The sequence below is a fragment of the Halichoerus grypus genome, chromosome 4 (genome assembly GCF_964656455.1).
Source record: "Halichoerus grypus chromosome 4, mHalGry1.hap1.1, whole genome shotgun sequence".
NCBI classification, from domain to species: domain Eukaryota; kingdom Metazoa; phylum Chordata; class Mammalia; order Carnivora; family Phocidae; genus Halichoerus; species Halichoerus grypus.
In genome coordinates, this window is record NC_135715.1 from 140,833,084 (window position 1) to 140,856,509 (window position 23,426).

At 38.9% G+C, this 23,426-nt stretch overlaps 1 protein-coding gene across 4 annotated transcripts in view; it reads right to left on the reverse strand.

Annotated features, from left to right (window-relative positions):
- CCDC141 (coiled-coil domain containing 141) overlaps nucleotides 1-23,426 on the reverse strand; it is a 187,541-nt gene that overhangs the window by 61,601 nt on the left and 102,514 nt on the right. For all 4 annotated transcript variants that reach the window (XM_078071039.1, XM_078071038.1, XM_078071040.1 and 1 more), the window contains 2 exons: nucleotides 13,474-13,646; nucleotides 593-734 (listed from right to left, as the gene is read on the reverse strand). In XM_078071039.1, coding sequence (XP_077927165.1) covers nucleotides 593-734; nucleotides 13,474-13,646 — 315 coding nt within the window. The remainder of the gene's footprint in view (nucleotides 1-592; nucleotides 735-13,473; nucleotides 13,647-23,426) is intronic.

Genomic DNA, 23,426 nt, shown 5'->3' on the forward strand with positions numbered 1-23,426 from the left:
AGGAAATAAATTTCTCCTGTACCGAGTCATTGTATCCACTCTGCAGAAAAAGGATTTTCACATGTATATTTTTATTTGGAATGACCACGTCCTTTGTGCTGACCTCCTTCAATAAAGTATGATAATGACAACTTTTCCCTGGAAATCCCTAAAACATCACTTTTGGTATTTATGTGCCGTCCTCATGTTGTATGATACCATGTTAACTGAAATGTGTGCATATTGGAACCAGGCACGGGCCCACATAAAACAAGGACACAGTCCCAATATGCACACGGTTCAGTTCTATGCAAAGCAAGAACTACATTTGTGTGTACGTGTTCAGGGCTGGCTGGTGTGGCGGGGAGGATTACGCAGCAAGTTTCAGCAACCTGGGAGAGGAATGGTTGCTGAGCAATAGTGAACTATAACTCTATGCTGCTCAATGATAAAACCCAATGTGGAACCTAAGGGAAGCCAAAGGAGATGTGCCACTATCCTCCCACCATGCCCCACGCTGCAGGTGCAGTACGCAGGATCACCTTGTCTAGTATCACCAAGGAAGGAGCTGCATCTAAGTAGTAGCCAATGGAGGGCACATTTAAGAGACTACCTTCTTGAGGTGGCCCTCCACCGAGGCAGTTAATTGCTGTTTCTTAAGAGCAAATTCTTTGTGCGCTGAACACTGTTGGGTCAGTTGGTCCACTCGCCTCTCAACGCATCCCATCATCTCGTGGACTCCAGTTACCCGAGAGCTGAATGGAACAAGTCAGCTGTTAGTTCACCCCGCCCTGATAGGGAAGCCCCAGGAACAGGGAACATTCAAAGTGGGTCTGCTCTTTCATGATAGGGATGAGTCGATAAAAGTTATCAAGCTTCAGGCTTTAGGATAACAGAAGTTAAGTAACATTAAATTATGTTCCCTTGTTTAAATCAGTCAGTCCTGCAGGAAAAGATGAGTTATGGGTTTTTGCAAAATGGTCTAGTCTTTTTTTCTAAAGGTTTACTTTTTAATATTTCTCTAAGATACTTTGAGAACCCTATGGCAAAAAGCACAGTATGTTTGCCAAGAGTTTTTCCTGGGGGTGTGATTCAAAAGCTTCATTTATCTAAAGATGCTCTTTGAATAGAAATGGGGATCAGCCAATTAACAAACCATTTACTAATCCAATAGGGTAAAATATTTATGTAACACTAAGTTCCTTGTTCTCAATGATGATGACGGATGCTCAAGGCTATATTCATTAAGTGAAAACCAAGTTATCACCAACAATTAGGAATCTAATGTACTTGTTCATAAAAAAAGAGACTGAGTCTCACATTGTCATTTTTCACCTCTCATGAGAAAGAGAAAAGTGACATGAAAGCTCATAAAACGCACGTGCCTTTAGAACAACAAATGACCTTAGAGTCAGATCCCATTTGCTCTGGTCTAAAGATAAATTAGCAAGTTTCCTATCCATGTCCAACGTAAGCCCACCAGCCATGCAAGACAATGAAGGGAGGTTGTGGGTGGAATGAGCACCTTTTAATTTGTCCACCTACCCCTAAGACAGAGCCTCTCCTACTACATAAGAAATTGAAGCCTTCAATTTTATGTCAGTCATTTCCTTCAAATACTAATAAACATTAATGTGATAACTCTGAAATTTAATTACCCAAAGTTAAAAAAGATCTTGGAGTGAGGTACAGATTTCAATAATTTTACCTCAAATAATTAATTTATGACTCTGTAAAAACGAATTTAATTAGTAATGAAATGAGGGCAAGATCTCATATGACTGAGAGGTAAAGTAACTTCACAGGAATGACAATAAAGCTGCCAAAGGGGTGAGAGTTCATCAGGCAGCTTGAGAATCTTGTCGGATGTGTGTCTGTGGGTACCACTGGGGCCCCAGAGACGTTTAACTGGGGAGAGAAAATGAAACCACTGTGAGGAATCTTACTCCTGACAATAATGTTCCACAGATGCTACACTTACAGCAATTAGTTTTGCATTTTAATAGCTCAGGGACGGTGAAAAGTATAATCAAGAAATCAGGAGGGTTTTACAGAAATAATTCTAGTGATACTTAAGTCCACAAATTTTGTAAATAAAAGCAGTGTATTGGTAATACCAATCGTATTTTGGTTAGGTTTTAGACTTTGGGACATGATATACTAAAAAAGCACTTAAAAGCCCAGTTGTCCTATGTATTATAAGTTCCAAGTTCTCTGTAGAATATGCAAATCTGGAATGAGAAAGACCAGTAACAAAGAAAAGTGAAGTAGCTGCAATGTGGAAAGAAGATACAGAGAACAGTTAGTGAAAGTAAACATTTTCTAAAAACAATGAGCGCTACTGTGGTAAGGCAGCATTTTTAATGTTTTAAATAGTCTCTTTTCTAATTCTCATTACTACCCTATCATCTGGGTGTAATTGTTATCTCCATTTTGTAGATGAGCAAACTGAGGAACGAAAGGCTCAGTAACTTGCCCAGGTCACCATTATTAAGTGGCAGAGCCAGGATTTGAACCTGTTCATCTGATCTCAGAGTCCACACTCTTGACACATGATGGGATGGGAAGGTATTCGTCCTCTAAGATTTCACCTTCACTCGAGTTGACTGTTAATGGAAACAGGATTAGCCTGACTGGCATGTTCTTTTGAAATTGGCCGGCTTCTCCAAAGCAATATCTGCCTGTAGTTTGCGAAGTGACCACTAGAGGGACACTTGTCCAACTTCATGTTTTAAAGGAACCTTCCAGCAGAGAACAGAAATGGGGAAACAAAACCAGATCAAGCATTCCTTTTGTGAAAATATTGCTCTTTAGCAACTTACAATTTTAATTTAGATGAATCACAACCAAGCAAATGCAATCTCTCTGTGTCTTTGGAAGGACGACTCCTTTTCAATTTTTCAGTGACCTAGGAGGTTGGGTCTCATTTTGTGGTGATTTTTGCCTTATCATATATATCTATTGCATTGTAAATTCTGTTTTTTTTTAAGGGGGGCTGGAGGGGCAGAGGGAGAGGGAGAAAGAGAATAATGGAGCCCGATGCAGGGCTCAATCTCACAACCCTGAGATCATGACCCCAGCCGAAATCAAGAGTCGGGTGCTTAAAACCCTGAGCCACGCAAGTGCCCCACATTGTAAATTCTTTAAGGGAAAGGACAACATTCTTTTCATCCATATATCCTCTGTAGCCCTGAGCATATAGACTTGTTAGTGGATCAATGCATATTTTCAAATTAAATACACTTTAATCAAAATTTAAGGGAAGAGAAGATATAGATTTAAGAAGAACATATGCACAGAGTTACTGTATAAAAATGTCACTAATGAAGTCTTCAATTGTTTTTAAACAATGATGACTTTGCCCTTTGCCCACTTACAGAAGTTTTAAACTATCCAAAGACTGACGAATTTCTTCTTGGACATTTGGCATTTATCATTAGGTTGAGTGGGACCTCCTCTATTTAAAGCCTCAGAGGGGCCCACTGAATCGCCTTGTTTGGCTGTGTGTTACTGCCTGTCCAGGGTACGCTCTACTCTTACTTGTAACTTAGACCCCTTCCTCAGTACAAGGAGTTTTGAATTATCTTGCTTACCCTAGCCAGCTCTGGTTTTCTTTCCCCAGTGTCAGCTAGATCATCTGTCTGATCAGGCAGTAATCTCTTCCCTCTCCCTTATTCCCAATGGGCATGTATCTGTCACACCTCTAACCCCAGGGCCACTCCCTCCCTCCCACAGTTCTTTCTTACTAAAAAACCTAATGTGCACATTACAACCAACTCTGATTCCATCAGTTTCAGTTAGGAACATTAAACACTGATTCCAGACTTTTCTTTTGAACATTCCAGAACATTTTAAAACATGTATAGCATGCATATTGGCAATTTTCTCAGAGCCTGAAAAGCAGATGGTTTGATCAAAGGAAAAATATGACCTCACTCTCTGCCAGCAATTCTTACATGAACTGAAAATAAATTACTAGAATTCCATCAGTCACTCAGGAATGAGTCTTATTCCTTCCCAGGTATATTAACTGGATGATAGGGCAAGAACAGAGGGCAGATAATAGAACTTGATTGAACGAAGTACCCTGTCATTTCGTTCTGACTCTGAAGCCACCTGCTCATGTATGGCCTCACTGGGTGGGAGAGGGGTTAACAATGGACTTCTGGGTCTAACAGTCTGTGGGTCTACAACTTGCTTTGTATATACTGATTGATCTTTGGGTTTTCTCTATACGAATGGATTAGATGGTGCCTGTCTGTGGCATGGACATGAAGTACACCAGATTATTCCTGATGCTGACTTTGACTTTTCCAAGCACCACAGATACTCAGAAATGACAGACTGTGAGGGCTTCTTCAGACATTTGTTAGACATTCCATCATGGGAGCATTTTCTCCCCTACTCACTGAGCCAGTAGAGGAGAGGGAAGGGGGAAGAAAAATGCTTGACTTTTTTTTCTAAAGAGCAGAGACATATTGACTCCTGGCTCAAAAATAGACGGTTCTATTTGTTGAACGGAAGCAGTTGCCCCATCTCTGCATCTGTTGCAAATTGGGGCTGGGGGAGGGGAGCCAATCCTAATGTTAATGTGTTCTAATGATTCTTTCCGGAGAATGGCAAGTTGCTTTCAAACCTTTCATAAATTACTATTGGCAGCCCATCTGGATTAGGAGCTGAACCAGATGGTAAGCACTTGACAGCTTACTCTCTCATCCGAAGGAATCAGCTGATCATAGTTTTCTTTTTGTCTGTGAACAAATTATACTCTGAAAATGGAAAAAAAAATTTTTTTTCCTTATCTTTAGCTTGCTGCTTCTTTTGATAGGGACCCAAACAGTGTCCCTTCATGTTTATGATCTTTATTTTGGAGGAAATAACGGCTACTGTCTAGTTTTCATCCCTACTTTGAAAAAAAAGTGCCACTCATACTGTAGAAGTGGAATGTATGTTTTTACCATTTTTTTTTCTCTGACTTAAGTTAGTCATGTTGCGAATGCCTCACTACCAAAAAGTAGTAAGTGGGGCTGAAGCTACAGATCTCCTGCGTTCTGGTCCAGATGCATGACAAGCTCCACTCCCAGGAGGACACAGACAGCAAAAGATGTCCTGCGCGAAGGGTACCATAGCTAGGATTCCACCTGAAGTCAGTAACAGGGAGGAAAAGGTTGGAAAACGCTATCTCCAGCTGGTGCTGGGGCCAGGAAGTCAGACACGTCAGGGCAGCCGGAACCCGCCGCACCTCCTGCTTATCTCTGGGAGCCACAGCTTCTCCGTGGGTGACCCTGGCCGGACAATACAATCGGGACGGAAGACAAACGGAGTTCGGGGGGAAGTCACTGCAAAGCCACTAAGGAGGAAGAGCTAAGAGCGGAGAACAAAGCAGAGAAAATAAGCAAAGAACAAGCACCTCCCACTCCAGATGAGAGTACAATCTAAAATTTCAAAACACACGAGGAATATAAATCCTAACAAAAGACAACTCCACAATTGAGAGATAAATGTACTCTGTCTGAAACAAAAGCCAAGTAGAGCAATCTGAAAGACCTTAACATAAATACACCTGAGATCATTAGAAAGACAAAGAAAAAACCAACACCCGTAATTAAAGAACAAGAAGCTCTGAAACAAAAACAGTTTGAAATAAAACAAAAGTAGCTATAAAAAAATGAGTTAGAAATCTCAGAAATGAAATCAATGTGGTTATAAAAACTAGAAAAAAAAAAAAATCAAAGGGAAAACCAGTGGGAGGGATTCCCTGAGGGCACAGAGTAAAGGCTGACAGAATGACAAGTCCGGAAGGCAGTTCCGAGTTCTGAAGGGCAGACCCAGAGGCTCCAACTTCTCTACCAGGAGTTAAAGGAGAAGAGAAAAGAGAGAACAATGGAAAATCAATATTTAAAGAGATAATCCCTGAAAATTTTCCATGATTGATGACAGAAATCCTCAGAAAAAAAGGGACATAGCAAGAACTAAACAGACCAATATTCTCATTTAAGATAATTTGAAAAATATGAAATTACATTTTAATGTAGTTCCTTCCAAAAAGTTTTTCTCTTTGCAGTCCTTTTCTCCCTCCAAATTTAGAATGATGCTATCTACGCAATTTGGATCCTGACATTATATGGCGAGGATACTCTGTCTTCAAATAAACCTCAAAAACACTTTCCATATTGGCTTAGAACATTCTACAATGTGCGTGCCCTGAAACTATTCAAATGTTTCCCTATTTTCTGGGACTATTTAGGGGGTTTTCAGGTTTGCACTATTATAAACAGCACTGTGATGAACATTTTATTTGTAAAAAGGCTCACTCATTTCTCTCCCTTGCTCTTTTGTTTTTTTTGTTTTTTGTTTTTTCCCTCTCTAATCTGAGAGAACTTTTCTAGAGCATCCAGTGTATAGATTTCTGCCCCTTTAGTCAGCCTTCCTCTCTAGACTCTGCAGCTTCAGATCTTCTTACTCTGGGATGCTTGCTACTTCACATCACATCTTCAACATCATCAACGAATATATTCATATTGTAGTGAGTGACTCCTAGATATTTTACAAGAACCTAATCTAATTATGCCTAGATTTAAGGGAAAGTGTGAACTTTGCATGTTTTCCATACTAACAGTTTCAAAATTATAAAAGCCTATACAATGTTACCAGGCCCAGATTGCAGTTAGGACATTTACTCAACCTCTAAAAAGAACAACTTAATATACACTTGAAAATATTTGGAAAGTGGCTGAGTAAGTCCTTAAATGCTTGGCAGAACTCCTCTAAAATGCAACCATAGATAACTGTATCAGGCAAAGGAAATTTCTGTTTTTGTTTCTTTGTTTTGTTGGAGGGTGGGGATTGTTTTTGTTTTCCACTTAGGATCTTTTAAAAATATTTTTACTATGGTAAAAGCTTTCTTTTTAATATCATACCAGCACCATAACATTTCAAATCAAGCCACCTAGTTTGTAAATACTAAGATAGGGAACATAAAAAAAGGCTTCCTACATGGTTGACCTTGAAGGCTGATCTCAAAACAAGGTCATGAGCTGGAAGAGGAGGCGAGAGCTGTTACGAGTCAAACAACTAAGTAATGATTCAGAACACCACAGAATGAAAAGTGACTCCATGAGACAGAGCTGACCAATACAAAGGAATTTAGAAAGCACTGAATGGTGGACATTGATTCTGCTCATCTTGGCTAGATGTAGAGCCTTCATCCATCTTAGATTATCAAATTCAATAATGAATCAACTTCAGCAATTCTTAAGTCCTTCACTTGACCTATCCTGATCACGGAAGGTAGAGATTGTGTCTCCCTCCCAAAAAACTGCAGGGAAGGGGAGACTTGAGTGAAACTCACAGAGTACATTTTAAGCATGCCAGAATAAAAAAAAAAGAATCCATGTGACCAGGCTCCTTGTTATCGATTAAAGTGGAGTGAAAGGAATAGACAGAGAGCTAGCCAGCTAACATAGTGGTTCAGGCCTGCATTCCAGGACTCACTTTGCCTCTTACTACCATGTGACAGGTAGCAGGGAAAGTTATTGAACCTCTCTGTGCCCTAGCTTCCTCGTCTGCAAAACAGAGGCAATGATAATAGTAGTACCCATAGCACAGAGCAGTTTTCAGGACTAAATTTTTTAATGTATATAAAGCACACAAGTGTTTGCAGTTGTTGCCAATGAGTGTTGGAATAGTCTAACTTTCACCTGCTATGATCTTGTCTTCTGCTCCTCTCTCCTACCACCGTCTTCTCCAGCCACACTGCACTGCCTTCTGTTACATCTTTGCTGTTGTTCTGCTAGGTCCACTCATCTCCCAGCTGTGTGTGGTAGCTCCTTCTCCTTGAAGAATCTTTACCTGACTACAACATCCCCATGGTCCCCTCCGCACAGTGACTCTCTATCCCACCTCACCTTTATATACTCATTGCTGTGCAAGAGTATCTCATTTCCTGATTTAGCTGTTGGTTGGCTGTTTCTTCCTACTAGAATATAAACAGCATGAGGGCAGACGTTTCCCCTACTGCATTAGATGCATGGGAGCACCTGATTTATAAAAGATGCTCAATAATGTTTTTGGAATACATAAATGAATAAATGAATAAACCATGTTCTGTCTAAAGTTCGTTCCATTCACCATATCAAACAACAGAAGTAGTGGTAGCCAACATAAATGAAAATTGTGAAAAGAGAATACAAAACCCCAATTAACTCTTGTTTTTATTTCTTTAGAAAATATAAATATATGAAGATTAACATTAAGTAGGTAATAAGTGTTAGATTAAAACAAACAATACTAAAGTTAAACCACAACAAACTATCGGTCAGGATGAGGTTCATAAGCTTAAATTCACCATAACGAGGTAGAATGAAAACTGGTAAGTCTCTTCTGCAAAGATCGAGATTGAGTCAACACTGAAGCAAGTTTACTTGTAAATCTTAAGTTAATTTTAGCAAACAGGAAAAGGCGAATGGATATTGCACAAGATGGTCTTGTATGTTTTTTAGTTCTGCATTATTAGCTACACAGAGAGAAATGAGGCGATCCCTTGATTTTGTCCAATTATGGAAAACTTCACCCTCATACAAGGTCTCCAACCTAGGACTTCCAATCACCACAGCCTCCTGTGGCTTAAGGAATGCAGAATTCTGCTTGGTAGCAGACCCCCTTTGGCCTGTCTTTAGACATGCTGCTCAAAGACGATGCCAAGTGAAGCTCTGGAAGAGGTGAGGGGGACCAGAAGCCAGGAACTTTAACTTCAGTGTAAGTCTAAGTTTGACCATTATCAGATGCAGTAACTTGCATCATTACTAAATGCAAATGAACGTACAAAGATGTCTTTAAAATTAAAGTTTAGTTACGTTAGATGACAGATATTATACTTTGAAAAGATAATAAATTATTTAGCAATGATTCAGAATTATCACCCGATTATAGGGAGAAAATAGAAAAGCAAGGAAACATGTCAACAACCATTATTTATTTTGTGAGGCTACTCCAACTTCAAAGGTGTTTGATTCCAGGATAGAAAAACAGTGTGGATCTGTTCCTAATAAGGCAATAGTTACAGAAAAGTAACAATAAAGGTCTCAGATTTTTACTGGAAGCATCGTCTCAGATAAATGTGAACTCTGAAGTCCTATTTTGTTGACTAACAGGAAAAAAAAGTTAGATCTAAAGGTCTCTGAAATTCCTATCTGCCCTAATACTAAATTTTGCCTTTTATTACCTTAAAATAAATGCTTGCCTCTCCTATTTCAAATATAACCTTCCCCAGTTCGTGAAAATGAATATAATGTGGTGCTGCTGACTCTATTGTGATTATTTGAAACAACCATGTGACTCTTCGTATTTTGCTTTTAAAGCTCTTTGTAGAGAAGGTTAAAAAAAAAAAGTGAACCAATTGCTAAGACTAGTGGTTTCATTCGATTAAAAAAAAAAAAACCCTCCATCTTACAGATGAGGAAAGGGTTTCAGAAAAGTTAAGTTTAAAAGTCATGGCATTGTTGGTTCTAAGAATGCATGAAATAGAACTCCTTTGATACTAAATCTTATGTTTCTTATCCATACCAGTTTTCAAATGTCTGATAATGGGGACTTTAGTCTTTTGTGTCCTCGAAGTGTGGCTGACATTCAGAAACCTAGGATGCCATGCGATGTTCAAGGACATGTACTTTTCTCTGCTGAAATTGGCAGTATGTTTATTCCCATTGCCAATGTTCTAAATTCTACCTTCACTCCAGCAGTGTCAGCAACTTGAAATCTCCTTCTTAGGTTCTGCTTCCTTCCTATGATGGTGACCCACACCATTGAACAGATGAATCATTAGATGAGGAAAGGAACCAAGTCTCAAATGTAAGGCATGGGACTGAGGTCCGTAGCTATGTGTGGCTTTAGTTTGCTACCGAGATGCAAATGCATTTCAATTCAGTTTTTAATGGATTTCTATTCTACGTCTACCTTTTGAATCAAAAATGTCCTTTGCCAGGTAACAATTTCACTTTACCTTCAGTTCCTCCTGCAAAATGGAAAAATAGTATTGATTTGTAAAATACTGTGACATCTCAGGGCAACCAAACACCTTGGAACTACTATGAAAGCTTGTATATCTAGGATGTTGACAGAAACCATATTGATAATAATTACTATTTTTTTTAATCTAGTTACCTAACAATTTTAATTCAAGTTTCTTGAAACAGTCCCTAACTATTGCTTCTTCTTTAAGACTCAGTCTGCAGCCTGAAGAAAAGAATTGTAGATGCCCTTTCAAAAAAAAAATAATATATATATAGCATATATATATAACATATATATTATATATGTATAAATTAAGACTACAAAGAATAAAGAAGGAGAAAAGAATGAGACTAGCCAAGTAAATAAACATGTTGACCATGACAAAGTGGGTGGCTAAAAGCAGTCACTAAAGCCTTGAAAACAGAATGCAATATAAAATATAAGCACTTCTCTTTTATATTTGAGTATTGAAGATGAAACATCACTAATTAGAGCAAGTTTAAGGGTAATAAATTTTGACCAGTTTAAGGGTAATAAATTGTGACCAGCTTTCCAACTCCAGGAGCTAAGCATTAACACCGAATAGGGAACTTTAGTTTCTGGCCAGAAGCGGGGACTAGATTTACCCTCATGCCTGAAATGACTAGAAGAATAGACAATGGATGTGAAACAATATTTCTCAGACACTGAACAACAGGTAGCCCGGGATGGTGATCCCTGAGAGAAGGGAAGCAAATGAGATATGCCTTATGATTACATCAGTTTATTGCCTGAGAGGGAATTTCCAGACCAAAGCTCAGGGAGGTGGAACCCAAAGAGAGCCCGGAGGTCTTGCTGAGTTGAGGAGACAGGGCTCACACTTTGGGAGGCCAAGGAACCTGGAATTTCTGGGGCAGCATACCAGAGACAGATTTCCAAAGATCTAGGGAAGGGTCTTGGGCTGCCTCCTGCCTCCTAATGCATTTTTACCCATGCATTAAAGGAAACTGCCCAAGCCAGGGAAAAGTACAAGTAAAGAGCAGCCTAAACGGAGTATCTGTGCTTTGAGACTCACTTGCAAAACTGACATGGAACGACATGGGACCATTCCCCAAATTCCAACTGGAGACCTCACCAACTTAATCCAATCACCACGACTCAGATCAGTGTCTGACATGTACCCTGAGTCCAGGCACCCTACAGGATAGCTTCTTTTTTTTTTTTTTTAAGATTTTATTTATTTATTTGACAGAGACACAGCAAGAGAGGGAACACAAGCAGAGGGGAGTGGGAGAGGGAGAAACAGGCTTCCCGCCAAGCAGGGAGCCCAATGTGGGGCTCAATCCCAGGACCCTGGGATCAAGACCTGAGCCGAAGGAAGACGCTTAATGACTGAGCCACCCAGGTGCCCCATACAGGATAGCTTCTGCAGGGTGCAAGACACATATACATTCTGGAAGACTGGACCTTTAAGCAGGGGAGAGGAGAAAGGAGTGTGCCCACACTTTGGGGCCAGATATGGGTGTGCTGGGGCTCCTGGAGCAGAGCCAACACACCATTACCTGGTGTATGGCTTGGAGGGAAAGTAAAGAAACTTAGTAGCTATAGTTGTTAGTTTTCAAAAGGGGAGAATCATTTTCCCTTCTCATAGCTTCAGCTGTTTGGCTCCTGTTGGAAGACCCTGGATTATTTCTGATCTTGGCTTTACATAGTCCCATGGCAACCATCACAAGCCCTGGCTAAATATCTCTGTCCAGATTCAGACTGTCTTCTGAAAAGAAAATTCCCTAAACCCAAATTTACCAAATCAACACCTTTTAACACATCTAAAATAGAACAGAATGAAGATTTAAAGAGAAATAAAGTCTTTTTAAAAAGTAAAGTAAATAAATAAATAAAGAGAAATAAAGTAATTTTACCACACTTGACCTATTTAATTATTCTTCAAATTTAATGTCTTTGAGTTTCAAGAAGATTGTTGATATGGAAGAGAAACAACTGGGTTCATCTCATTTGCACACATCTTTTTGTCTCCTTCTGTTAAAATGTAAGCCCTGCCTTCATTTCTTCCTATATAATACATGTTCCATCATCTGCCCCAGCATCTCCCTTTTCTCTTCCAAACCTGTCCTTTCTCATATGTTCCCATTGCGTCCTCTTTCTGTTTCAAGGTCCTTCTCTCTCCTCATTTCCACCCAGATCTAAACCTACTCCTGATACACTCACCAAATGTGCTCATGAAAACAACATGCCCTAGCACGCTGGTTAAGAGCGTGGGGTCTAGGGCCCATGCCCTTGGCTTCAAATTCAGACTCTGCCACTAACTGGCTGTGTGACCTTTTGCAAGTTACTTAGCCTCTCTGTGTTTCAGTTATTTATGCAAGGAGAACATTCATAGTTCAATGGTCCCTTCCTTATCTGCAGATTTGTTTTCTGTGGTTTCAGTTACCCATGATTAACTACGGTCCAGAAGATGATCCTCCTTCTGATCTAACGTCAGAAGGTCAGTAGTAGCCTAACACTACGTCACAATGCCTACGTCATGCACCTCACTTCATCTCACCATGCAGGCTTTTATCATCTCACATCAACACAAGAAAGGTGAATACACTATACTAAGATATTCTGAGAACAAGAAAGTGAGAAATCACATTCACATAACTTTCCTTACAGTATATTGTTACAAGTGTTCTATTTAATTATTAGTAACCACTGTTAATCTCTTACTATGCCTAATTTATAAATTAAACTTTATCACAGGTATGTATGTATAGGAAAAAAACATAGTGTGTGTGTGTATATATACATATATATATATATATATATATGTATATATATAGGGTTTGGTACTATCCGTGGTTTCAGGCATCCACTGGGGAGGACATACTCCCCCCTGGATAAGGGGGTCTACTCTTGTGGGTCTTGTAGAGCTGCCGTGAGGATTAATGACAAAATGTTCCTAAGCCTCCTGGCACATGGTGGACTCTCAGTTTTTAAAAAAGTGACCTATTGTTATTATTAATAATGTCATCTTTTATTTAGGGTTTTGCTTGGTGAGCCACCAAGGTCATAAATGAAAGGGAATTTAGGTACTCGGGTATTTGGGTATTTTTTTTTCCAGAAAGGAAAAAAGGAACAGGGTAGACTCAATGTTCATGAATTAAAAGGGAGAAAGAAACCCCACAGAGGTGCTGGGCTATGAAAAGCACTGAGAATTAAGCTCTGTTTCTTCTTTTGTCCTTTCTTTCTCCCCACCTCAGAAACTCATAGAAAAAAAAGCTTTAGCATCTTCAGGTCCTCAGGCTCAGAAGATGGGCTCACTTCTGGATGAGCAATGCTATGTTCAGAATCACTGGTGACCAACATTCAATAGATCCTTTTAAGCCATGTCATAATGCAGCAAAACATCAGAAGCAGAAAAAAAATCGTGCAACTTATTTTTTTAACAGGTTGTGGAAACTGTGAAAAAGCTTGTTACACTGAGGAAGAAATAGACTTACTCACCTACAGGAGTCTACTTGGCTGATTAAGGCTTGTCCCTTTTGCAAAGCATCAGCTGTGCAGTCTTTAATTTCTCTGTGTAATTCCTCATGCCTCGCTGCCAAGACAGGCAGACTTAAACCCTCTGATTTAAGGAGCTTAAGGTAAGCTTCAACTCTCCCAAGTACATCAAATGCCTGCCAAAGAAAACATACTTTCATTTTCTGCTTTTCTACTTTAAAATCTACATTGATGTGTACATGAAATACTAGAGATTAAACCAGCCTATTCAATTTATTAGTTTGATCACAACCAAAAACAACAATCTGAGTCTGAGAAAACAGCTGTGTAGTTTTAAGGCTTCATTTAGGGAAACTGATCATAGCTTAGCTCAGCATAGATAAATGTCAACACCATAAAGTTACCAAAAGAGTTTACACTGAGAATGTGTCTATACAACACAGTTATAACTGTGTGGAATTCCAAGAGCCAAGCTTGCTTTTTGCACTTTTTGTACTATATACAAATAATGGATGAGATATTTTAAAAATATTATGCAGACTTTCACAACCTGAACGTCTCTGTGATGCTCTTAAAAGGAAATTGCCCAGTAAATTGCACTTTGAACCGGAATCATTCTAGAGAAATATTCAAGAATTACCCCTTGTCTTTCCAAGTATAAGACCTTCTCCCTGGTGCATCCAAGACATCCCTCTGTCTACAAAGATTAAAATTTGGTTCTGAAGCTGTGCAAAGACTAAGACCAAGGTAATATTTAGCTTCTGACACACAAAATAGGATTATGCAGAAAAAACATTGCCTTGCAAACCAAGATATTGTCTTAAGAGAAGTTTTTTTTTTTAATTCCTTTATTTTCTTCCTTTATTTAGCAGATCAACAACCAACCATGGGGGATTAAGTTTATGGAGTTAACAGAGAGTAGAGAGGAGCTATCCTTTTGTCCATTAAGGTTTAGTTGGCATTAAGATGAAGGAGCATTTGATATGAAGGCAGTAAAAGAAGGCCATGGTAATGAGGAAAACAGAAGGAGAGCAAAGTGCAATGGTCTTCATAAGTGTCCTGAGAGCATGTTTCAGACTCTGGGCCTGGACAGCAGGAGCTGAATTAGGTACGTTGAAGAAAAGCTGCATGGCAAGGGAACACTTGCCATGTTGCCCTTTGGCACTAGTGGAAGAAGCCACCCAATGGGATGCTCCATACCAGTCTGGAGAACACTCCTATCCCAGTAAGCCTGATGGTGCCACAGTCAGCAGTCTAGCCTTCCTGGAGTGTTGCGTTGGAAGCCATTGAGCTTGGTAGGGGCCCACCAGGTGCAGTAGGAAGAGTCACAGAAGACTCATGAGAAATGAAAGTGGTTGGCCTCGTGGGTCTAGTCACCACCGAGACCTGAAGAGGGGCCAGAGGAGTAAGGCCGAGTTGATGCTGAGAGAACACAGTTTAAGCCAAAGGTGGAGGCGACAGCCATGGAGCTGTGTGAATGTGCTCGTGCGCCTGCACCTGGCTGCCATATAAGAGAGGGTTTTGATGTCAGAATCAGAACTGGACAAAATTTGAATTTACGAGTGAAATCTCTCCAATACTGTCCCATCACTTATATGTTGATATTCTGTATTCCCATCAATTTCCTCATGTCTCCTGAATCTGTTCTTTCTGATCACTTAAAATGTTTAAAACAACATCATTCCCCTTTATTTAGATGATAGGAAGTAATAATATCAACTCCAGTTTAATGAGAACTGACATGTTCTCCTTCTATACTCTGTGGTTCATGATTACTTTCCATATAGCCAACAAACATTTTGGAATGTCTGCTGAGTTTCAGGCACATTGTCCTGAATGGCCCTAGATGGAAGTGAGAAATCTCCATTGTATGGTAGGGGAAACTGAGTCTCAGAAATTAAACAAACTGCATAAAGTGATACTTCTACTAAGTGGCAGATTTGGTCTCTGTCCTCAATTTGCCTGGCCCTGAGGCCCCTGCTCTTAAACCGTGGCCCATGGAACCATGTGGCAAAAGATTACCAGGGCAGGCTTAAGAAAGAAGGGACATTTCCAAGAAGCCCATTCATCTTAGGTGGAAAAAGTGAGATTTTAAAACTTAACTTTTTATAAATAAGTGTCTACCTTTCCTTCTTGTAGGTGAGAAAAGATAGGGAGAAAGGTTGAGTGATTTCTCTTACACTGTATAGGACTGGAAAAGGAAGATAGTTTTATTAAAGAAACTGTGAACCTGAAGACTCTTCCTTATCTGATCCCCCTCTTCTTCTGCAGTTGGCAACAGAGCCAAATGTGTCAAGATGCTGATGTTAGAAAAGATTATTTGAATTACTTTCTCAATCTTTCCATGACACATTGAAATACCACTTGGCAATAGCCACTGTTTCTGGAATTTTGTTTTATATTTTAAATTTTTATTGCTTCTTTTGAATTGAGTCTCATGTTAATCAAAGTTTAGTTTTAAAATTAAACAAAAATCCGGTGTAGTCAAAATTATCATGAACTCCCTTAAATCATGCTTAAAATTTAGTATATGTGAACTAGTGCTTATAGTAATACATATTCACATTGAGGATTGGAGCCATTGAGCTAGACTAAAGGAAGAAATAAAGAGAAAGTGTATATACGTAGATGTCAGGGCATTCACTTCTTTCTTCCCTTAAGATAATTCCCAAAATTCCTCGTGTGAATGGGGGAAAGAATAGAGAATTCCAAAGTGCTTTTTCTTCTCTATAAGTTTGACTCCACTGTTTTAGTATTAAGCCACTATAACCTTAATATATGTTTGTTGTTGTTTTGAGAATTAAAGAAGGAAAAAAATTATATGAAAGTTAGGGCATAAGGATGGACATGGAGTAAGTACTCAGAAAATATTTTCTTGCGATTACTCTAAATCTTGATGGGACACATCTTTGAAAAGTCCCTGAGAAGAGCAGGACCATCTGCTGCCTGTCATTCATCCTGCTTGGGCCTTTCCTCCTATGGCCCCAGGGAACAGCTGCTACTCTCACATCCTTGGGCATTGGTCTCATCTTCATAGGCGTTAGATTCTAAAGCCACATGTACATTAAATGCATGTGTGAAGTGACTCCACCCCCTTCCCGAATGTTATCATAAAAGTATTACATCTCAAAAATATGGGAATAAATTGAAGGGCTAAACAGTCACTAGAAGGAGGTGATATATCAAGGACCAGTATAACCCATAACTTAGAATCAAAATAGCCAAATTTTCTTCTAGAGTTTTTTCTCAAAAAGATCAAAGTGTTAGGAAAGCACTGACTTACGAATTGCTCTATGTATCACACTTGATAGAATTATGGCAGAAGAAAAGAGGTTGAGTGGTTGCGTTTCTTCATTAGCTCAACAAATATATTTGCAAATAAGATGAGCTGGATACTGTAAGAGAGCTTATTCTTTATCCTTAATCCTAATCTAACCCTAATGGGAATAATCTAAACCCACAGAAATATTAAATTTAATGATTTTAAGAGGAGTCCCCTTTCAAAAAGATTATACTGTCTGTGATTGTCAGAATCCTAGGCAAAACTCATTTCTCTTATCCCCATGTAGAATTTGATGAGGAATCCATGTACCAATTCCAGAAAGGATCTAAGTATCATTGCTCTCACTTAATCTATCCCCAGAATAGAACTGAATGCTTTTCTATTTACCATAACTATAAGGAACCTGATATACTGGATCCAGCCTGGAAAGAATCTCTTTGTCTCACATATGGTATAGAACAGGTTATTTTTGGCAATGACACTATGACCCCCATATAAACTCCTTTGGAATTAATATTTCCTCTTTAATTTTCTCTTCACATCCCCCTCTTTCTTCAAAGCTGGTCAAATACAGGTTTTAGGACTAGAGGCAAAAAGAAGGATATAAGCACAAGGGTAATATTTTCTCCCTCTCAGTTCTAGCTCTTCTTGACAATTTTATATTGTACCACCCAGTTCTTAGGCAGATAAGGAGACCAATCAGCTCTTTCTGCTTTGGTTTGGAATGACTAAGGAGTTGCTTAGGGTTTTTTTTTTAAGATGCTAATAAAGATTTTTCTTTCCATCGTTAAGTACAATATCCAAAGCAGGCTGGGCCAAATCAAATAGAGATGGTATCAGGACATGGCACATTTTACTCTTTTTAAAATACCTATGAGATTAATAAGTTAAGCAAGAACCATGAGTCAGCCAGGATACCTGTATCACTCTATATCACAAAGATGCTTAATAAGTAGTATTGTTTGCTTCTAGACTAACTTATTTGAAGAGAATCAACATTATAAACAAAAAAACTCGAGCACTGCAGAACTTTGAAATTTTCCTTTCATGAGTTCCAAGGCTGGAGAATGAGTTTGGTTGGAAGCTTTATCATTACCAAGGACACAAAACTCAGCTTCTCATTAGAGCACCAAATCCCACTGTCTGCAGAGATGTCCTCTGGGTTCAGTTTTCATCAAGGCCGAAAGCTTCTGTTTCCTTTCCTAAACACCACCTGAGATAACTTCTTGTGGCTCCCAGTTTGGCAAGCTGATACTTGATTCAGGTCTTGCCCAAATCTGCCCAAGCTTTCAAATGCCAGAAAGGCAGGAGCCAAAGGGTGATGTGCTTTTCAGCTCCCAGTATTTGCTGTTCCCTGCTGGTGCTCCTGCTCATTCCTTGCTTCTCCAGGGTTATTGCTGCTGGGCCCTAGAACGCCCTCCATGTTATAAGTGTTAGAAGGTAGCTTTGTGGTGTTAATGAGAGGTGTATAAAATCATGACTACCTAAAACTGGTTTTGGCCTCACAATGGGAAAAGCTGAAAAAACATTGGAAAAGGAGTTTTGGATTGAAAATGGCATGTATCTGATGCATTTTGTCAACACGGAATGGAGGAAGTGGATGTATTGACACACTCTTACTTCTTCTGAGATAAGCCCATCTATGAAATGGACAAACTAGACCCATTAGTAGAACTTTATCAAGCGAGTCATTGTTTATACTTTCTGGTTTCTTTTATCTACATTGACCTAGCTTCAGGATGATCTTGAGAATATTAACATTTCCCAAGGGAAAATGTCCATTTACAATGTGCGAAGCATTTATTTTCTTTCATTTGTTCAACAAACAATTATTGAACTCTATGGAGCATGTACTCTGGTACGTGCTGGGGATAGGAAAATGAACAAAAGCATTTAAGTCACGTTAGAGTGGCTAGTGCAGTATTAAATGCATATATAATGACAAAATAATGGCTGGAATGTAGTGAGTGCTTAGCCCTTCTACGCACTAGTCATGTATTAACTCATTAAGATAGCTCAATGACTCTGTGAGGTGCATATGATTATTATTTCTATTTTTCAGATAAAAAGGCTGGATGCACAGGGAAGTTAAGTAACTGCCTAAGGTCAGAGAGCTAATAAATGTCTCAGAACAGAGTCATACCTCAGCAGCCTGGCTCCAAAACCTACTATATTATTTTAGAAAAGTGTCACCCTGCAAACATTTTAAAATTTTCACTTAATACTCTACAATTCCATTTACTTGTTTATACTCCAACTCTATCCTGAAAAGATTTTGCACATTTATCACCAGTTGCAGGAACTTTTATTACTGAATAGTATTCCCTGAAGTAGATAAGGATTGTTAGACCTATTTTAGAAAAGAGAAAACTCAGGCTCAAACCGTAAATTGACTTGTCACATGGCCAGTCATTTATTCGTTCATTCAACAAAATTTGTTGAACACTAGGTGGCATGCAAAGATGATGAAGACACAATTTCTCTCTAGGGAGCACAGAGAAATACTATGGGAATAATGAAAAACAAGCAATTAGTGCTGCCTGGGGACTTCTTGGAGGAGGTGGTACGAGTGATGACAAATCTCTTCATACTGAATTACTCCCCTTCTCAGCTATGACACAGAGATTGAGCTTGAAATTTGTGTTCCTCGTGTATTAATGAAGCTCTCCTCTTTCAAAATAATCTCATTCCAATGACCCTGGATCAATGTAATCTCTATGTATCTATCAATGTAATGTATTTGGCCTTGCAACCCCAGAGTTTCTAATATTTCACTGCTTTCAATCATTCAAACAATTATTGAGCATCTACTACCTGAAAGGCACTGTTCTAGGTGTTCTGGTGAATGCAAAGTAAAATAGACATGTTTCTTACCCTCAAGGGATTTTAATTCCATAAAGGAAAGGAAGTCTACCCAGAAATGCCTACAATACAAGGAAGAAAATATTTAATGCCAATGGAGAGATGCAAGAGTTTAAAATTGTACGTGGAAAGGAAACCAATAAATACACTCATGACTCACTTAGAAGTCACCTGATAGCTTTACAGAGAAGGACACTCATGAGTGAGTGACAATAAAACTGAGTGTCTTTATTATAAGACTAATTAAATATGGGCTGAGTTGTGGGCTCTCGTGAGAAATGTAAGATGTTTAAGGTATTTCTTGTCTTTGATAAGTTTTTTATTATATATAAATAATTTTATGGCCATAGTTTAGCCATATTTCTCACATATTTGCTGTGGTTTAAAGAGCCCATCCCTGGGTTCTAAAACCAAAGGTTTCTAAACCATTCTCTCAGAGCGAATATAGGAGGAATTAAGACATCATTTGCTTCCATATCAGGAGGTTTGCCTCATCATGATTTAAGTCCTTAATATCTCTTCATATTTAAGGATATGTTCAGCATAAGATAGAAGCTTCTTTTCTTTTTAATTTTATTTATTTATTTATTTGAGAGGGAGGGAGAGAGCACAAGCAGGGGGAGAGGCAGAGGGAGAGGAGAGAGAGGATCCCAAGCAGACTCCGTGCTGAGTGTGGAACCTGATGTGGGGCTTGATCTCACAACCCTGAGGTCGTGACTCCGAGATCACAACCTGCACTGAAACCAAGAATCAGATGCTAGACCAACTGAGCCACCCAGGCACCCCAAGACAGAAACTTCTTAATCAGATGCTATTCAAGGCCTTCCTGACTCCCTGACTGCTTCTACCACTTGTCTTTCAACATTCTGGGCTTCCACCCTATATTCTTGACAAAATGAATTACCTTAGGTTTCCCCAAAAAAGGCACTACTCTGTACCACTCAGTCCTCTCCCAACCCCTTCTTGCCCCAGCTTTTCATATTTAGCTCGATGTGCACCTCCTCTAGAGAAGCCTTCCTTGACACTTTTCCCCTGGTCCTCTCCTCTGTGTTCCCTAAGGCTCTATGGTCACTCCAAAAGCTTTGGGCTTTTCCCAAAGTGCCCAGCATTCCTGTTCCCTTGCCTTTCCTCCAAACCAGACTGAGAGGGTCTTGAAGGCAAGGACTGTACCTTTAATTGCTTTAGCTAAAGTATATATATATGATGACTGAAAATAGCAGGTATACAACACATTAGCCGAATGGAAATGTAGAAGAATGGAGGGAGTTCAAAAAAAAAGATGCTTTAGTTCTTTGTAAGAGAAAGGGAAGTTGTTCTGGAAAAGAGAAATCTGAGACAGTCTGCCTAAGAATTATGAAACTGGAAACATCAAGGAAAGTGATGTCCAATGACAATTAGCTTAATTTCATGAATTCATTTATATTATCTTAAATTCCTTCTGGATGATATTTTTTAGGTCCTCTACTTGGACAAGTTTCTTTATTCTTCAGTCTGAACAACTGGGCCATTTTACTTCATTGTTCCCCACATCTGGGCTAAAATGTATCTATTTTGAAAATGGGAGAATAGCTTATATATAAATGAAAAAAAAATGTACCAAATTTCATCCTTAATTATTTTGCTTTCATCTGAAACAATTATGTTGCTGGAGGCATTGCTGGTTTGCATTGCTGTACATAACTTGAAAAAGCAACAGCATCTTTTTAGAGGACATGACACTTTCAGCAGTGATGGCAGAAGCAGGAGAACCTATGACAATTCCATCTCAAACTGCTTTTGCTGTGTTGCTCTAACTGTCCCAGCTTTTGTTCCATTTTTGTTTTTAGGCTGACCACCCAAGAACCACACCACGTAGATTTGGCCTCAATCTTCACAGCTTGCTTTCCACAAAGAAATCATGTGCCTGAGAAAGGGAAGCATGGGATATGAGACTTTATGACCAATCAGCCGTGTTTTACAGCTCCAGGTTCAATCATATAAATATAGGCTCACACTGTATATTGTATAACATGTATATTTATCTCTGTTTGATTCAGATCACATTCTCTAAACAATGATAAATACTTTTTGGGTGATTGACATACCTTAACCAACTCCTTTTTTGTGAACTTGCTAGAAATACAATAAATAAGATCATCTATAATCATAAAAGATGAAAATTTGGGGGGGATCCAGATGAGTTACTATAATATGTGCTATGTTCATATTTCATGCCATGTCCTAATAACTCTTAGCAACATCCATCTGGTAATTAGAGAAACTCTTCTCCAATCAGCTATCATCCCATATTGACAATCAACCCTTCTTATATTTGTTGCTAAGTGATTTAACAGTAAATTCGCCAACACAGTAGATAACTCTAAAACGGAAAACAAGTATCTCAGGTTCTTAGGTTTCATGGCTCAAACTCCACTTGAATCCAGGGGCTGGTTTATGACAGCATCCTTAGCAACCTTCTGAGGTCTTGTGTGCTAACATCGCCACCTACTGTTCACTCCAGGTACAAACTGCCATACCTCAAGGCAAAGGCTATAGACACTGAGTAAGAAACTGACTCTTTGGTGATGGGTATTAAAGAGGGCACGTACTGCATGGAGCACTGGTTGTTACACGCAAACAATGAATCATGGAACACTACATCAAAAACTAATGATGTAATGTATGGTGATTAACATAACATAATAAAAAAAAAGAAACAGACTCTTGAGCCTTGGGTAATCAACAACCCCTAGCAGGATTAAAAGGTAATCAATTTCACTCCTGAATCCAAAGAGCAAAAGCAGTGGGGTAGTCTTGTCAATGTGGATTATTAGGTGCTAATTATATTTTATTGAATTTCACAGATTGAAAATATATTCTAGATTTTTTTGTATGTTTTGATCTCTGCTGTATCGTCAACATTTAGAACAGTACCTGACACACAGTAATTGTTCAGTAAAAATATACTAAAGGAATTAATCCCTTAAGAAGAAGGGTAATTATTCACCACACTGCTTAGAGACTTCACTAAAAGAAACTATTATGACTTTTTTCTAGTAAATAAGAATATCCATATCTAAAATTGATAAAGAGAGGGGAATGAACTGAAATGAAGGGAAAGGGGGGAAAAGGGAGAACTTCCAGATGCTTGCAACAAAAATACCAGCAACTTATGACAAAAATCCAGATTAAAGAAAGAATATATGTGATATGGAGGCATTAAAAGTAGTCCATTCTGAAGATGAGATTATGACATCCTTTTTATTTTACAAAATTTTTAAAAAGTGGAAGGTGTATTTTTAAAATCATACACTTCACTTTTTACTGAGCAAATACTCAAGCTGTGACATTCAGTCATTCATATATTACCCATGACACTAGCACATTTTCTCACAGTGGTTTTTGGCACAAATATTGAAGGAGAATATTGACCTAGCTTTAACAAATTTGGAGTAAGAGGTTGTTTGCTGAACAAATAATTCACTTATCAAGAATGGAATTGGTTTTCAAAGCAAATATCGTTTTTTAAAGCACTGAGTTCCTCTTTCTTTCACGGTGCTATATATTTTGGGAGAGTCACTAGTGCTCCTGCCCATCGTTATTGGTGTGCCAAGAATGCCTACCACTGACCCCTCTTTATTTGGACCATTTCTCAGCGTTGGGTTTACAGCCAGCAACCTTCAGAGCTGAGGAAATGTCTCCTTCTGAGACAAACAGCAGGCTGGATTATTGTTTGCCATCAAACAGAAGATGCCCCAAGCTTAGGGTTCCCCTCCTGGATCACCCCCTGTTGCACGTGCAGTCACCCAGAGGGGCCCATCTGCATCTCCCC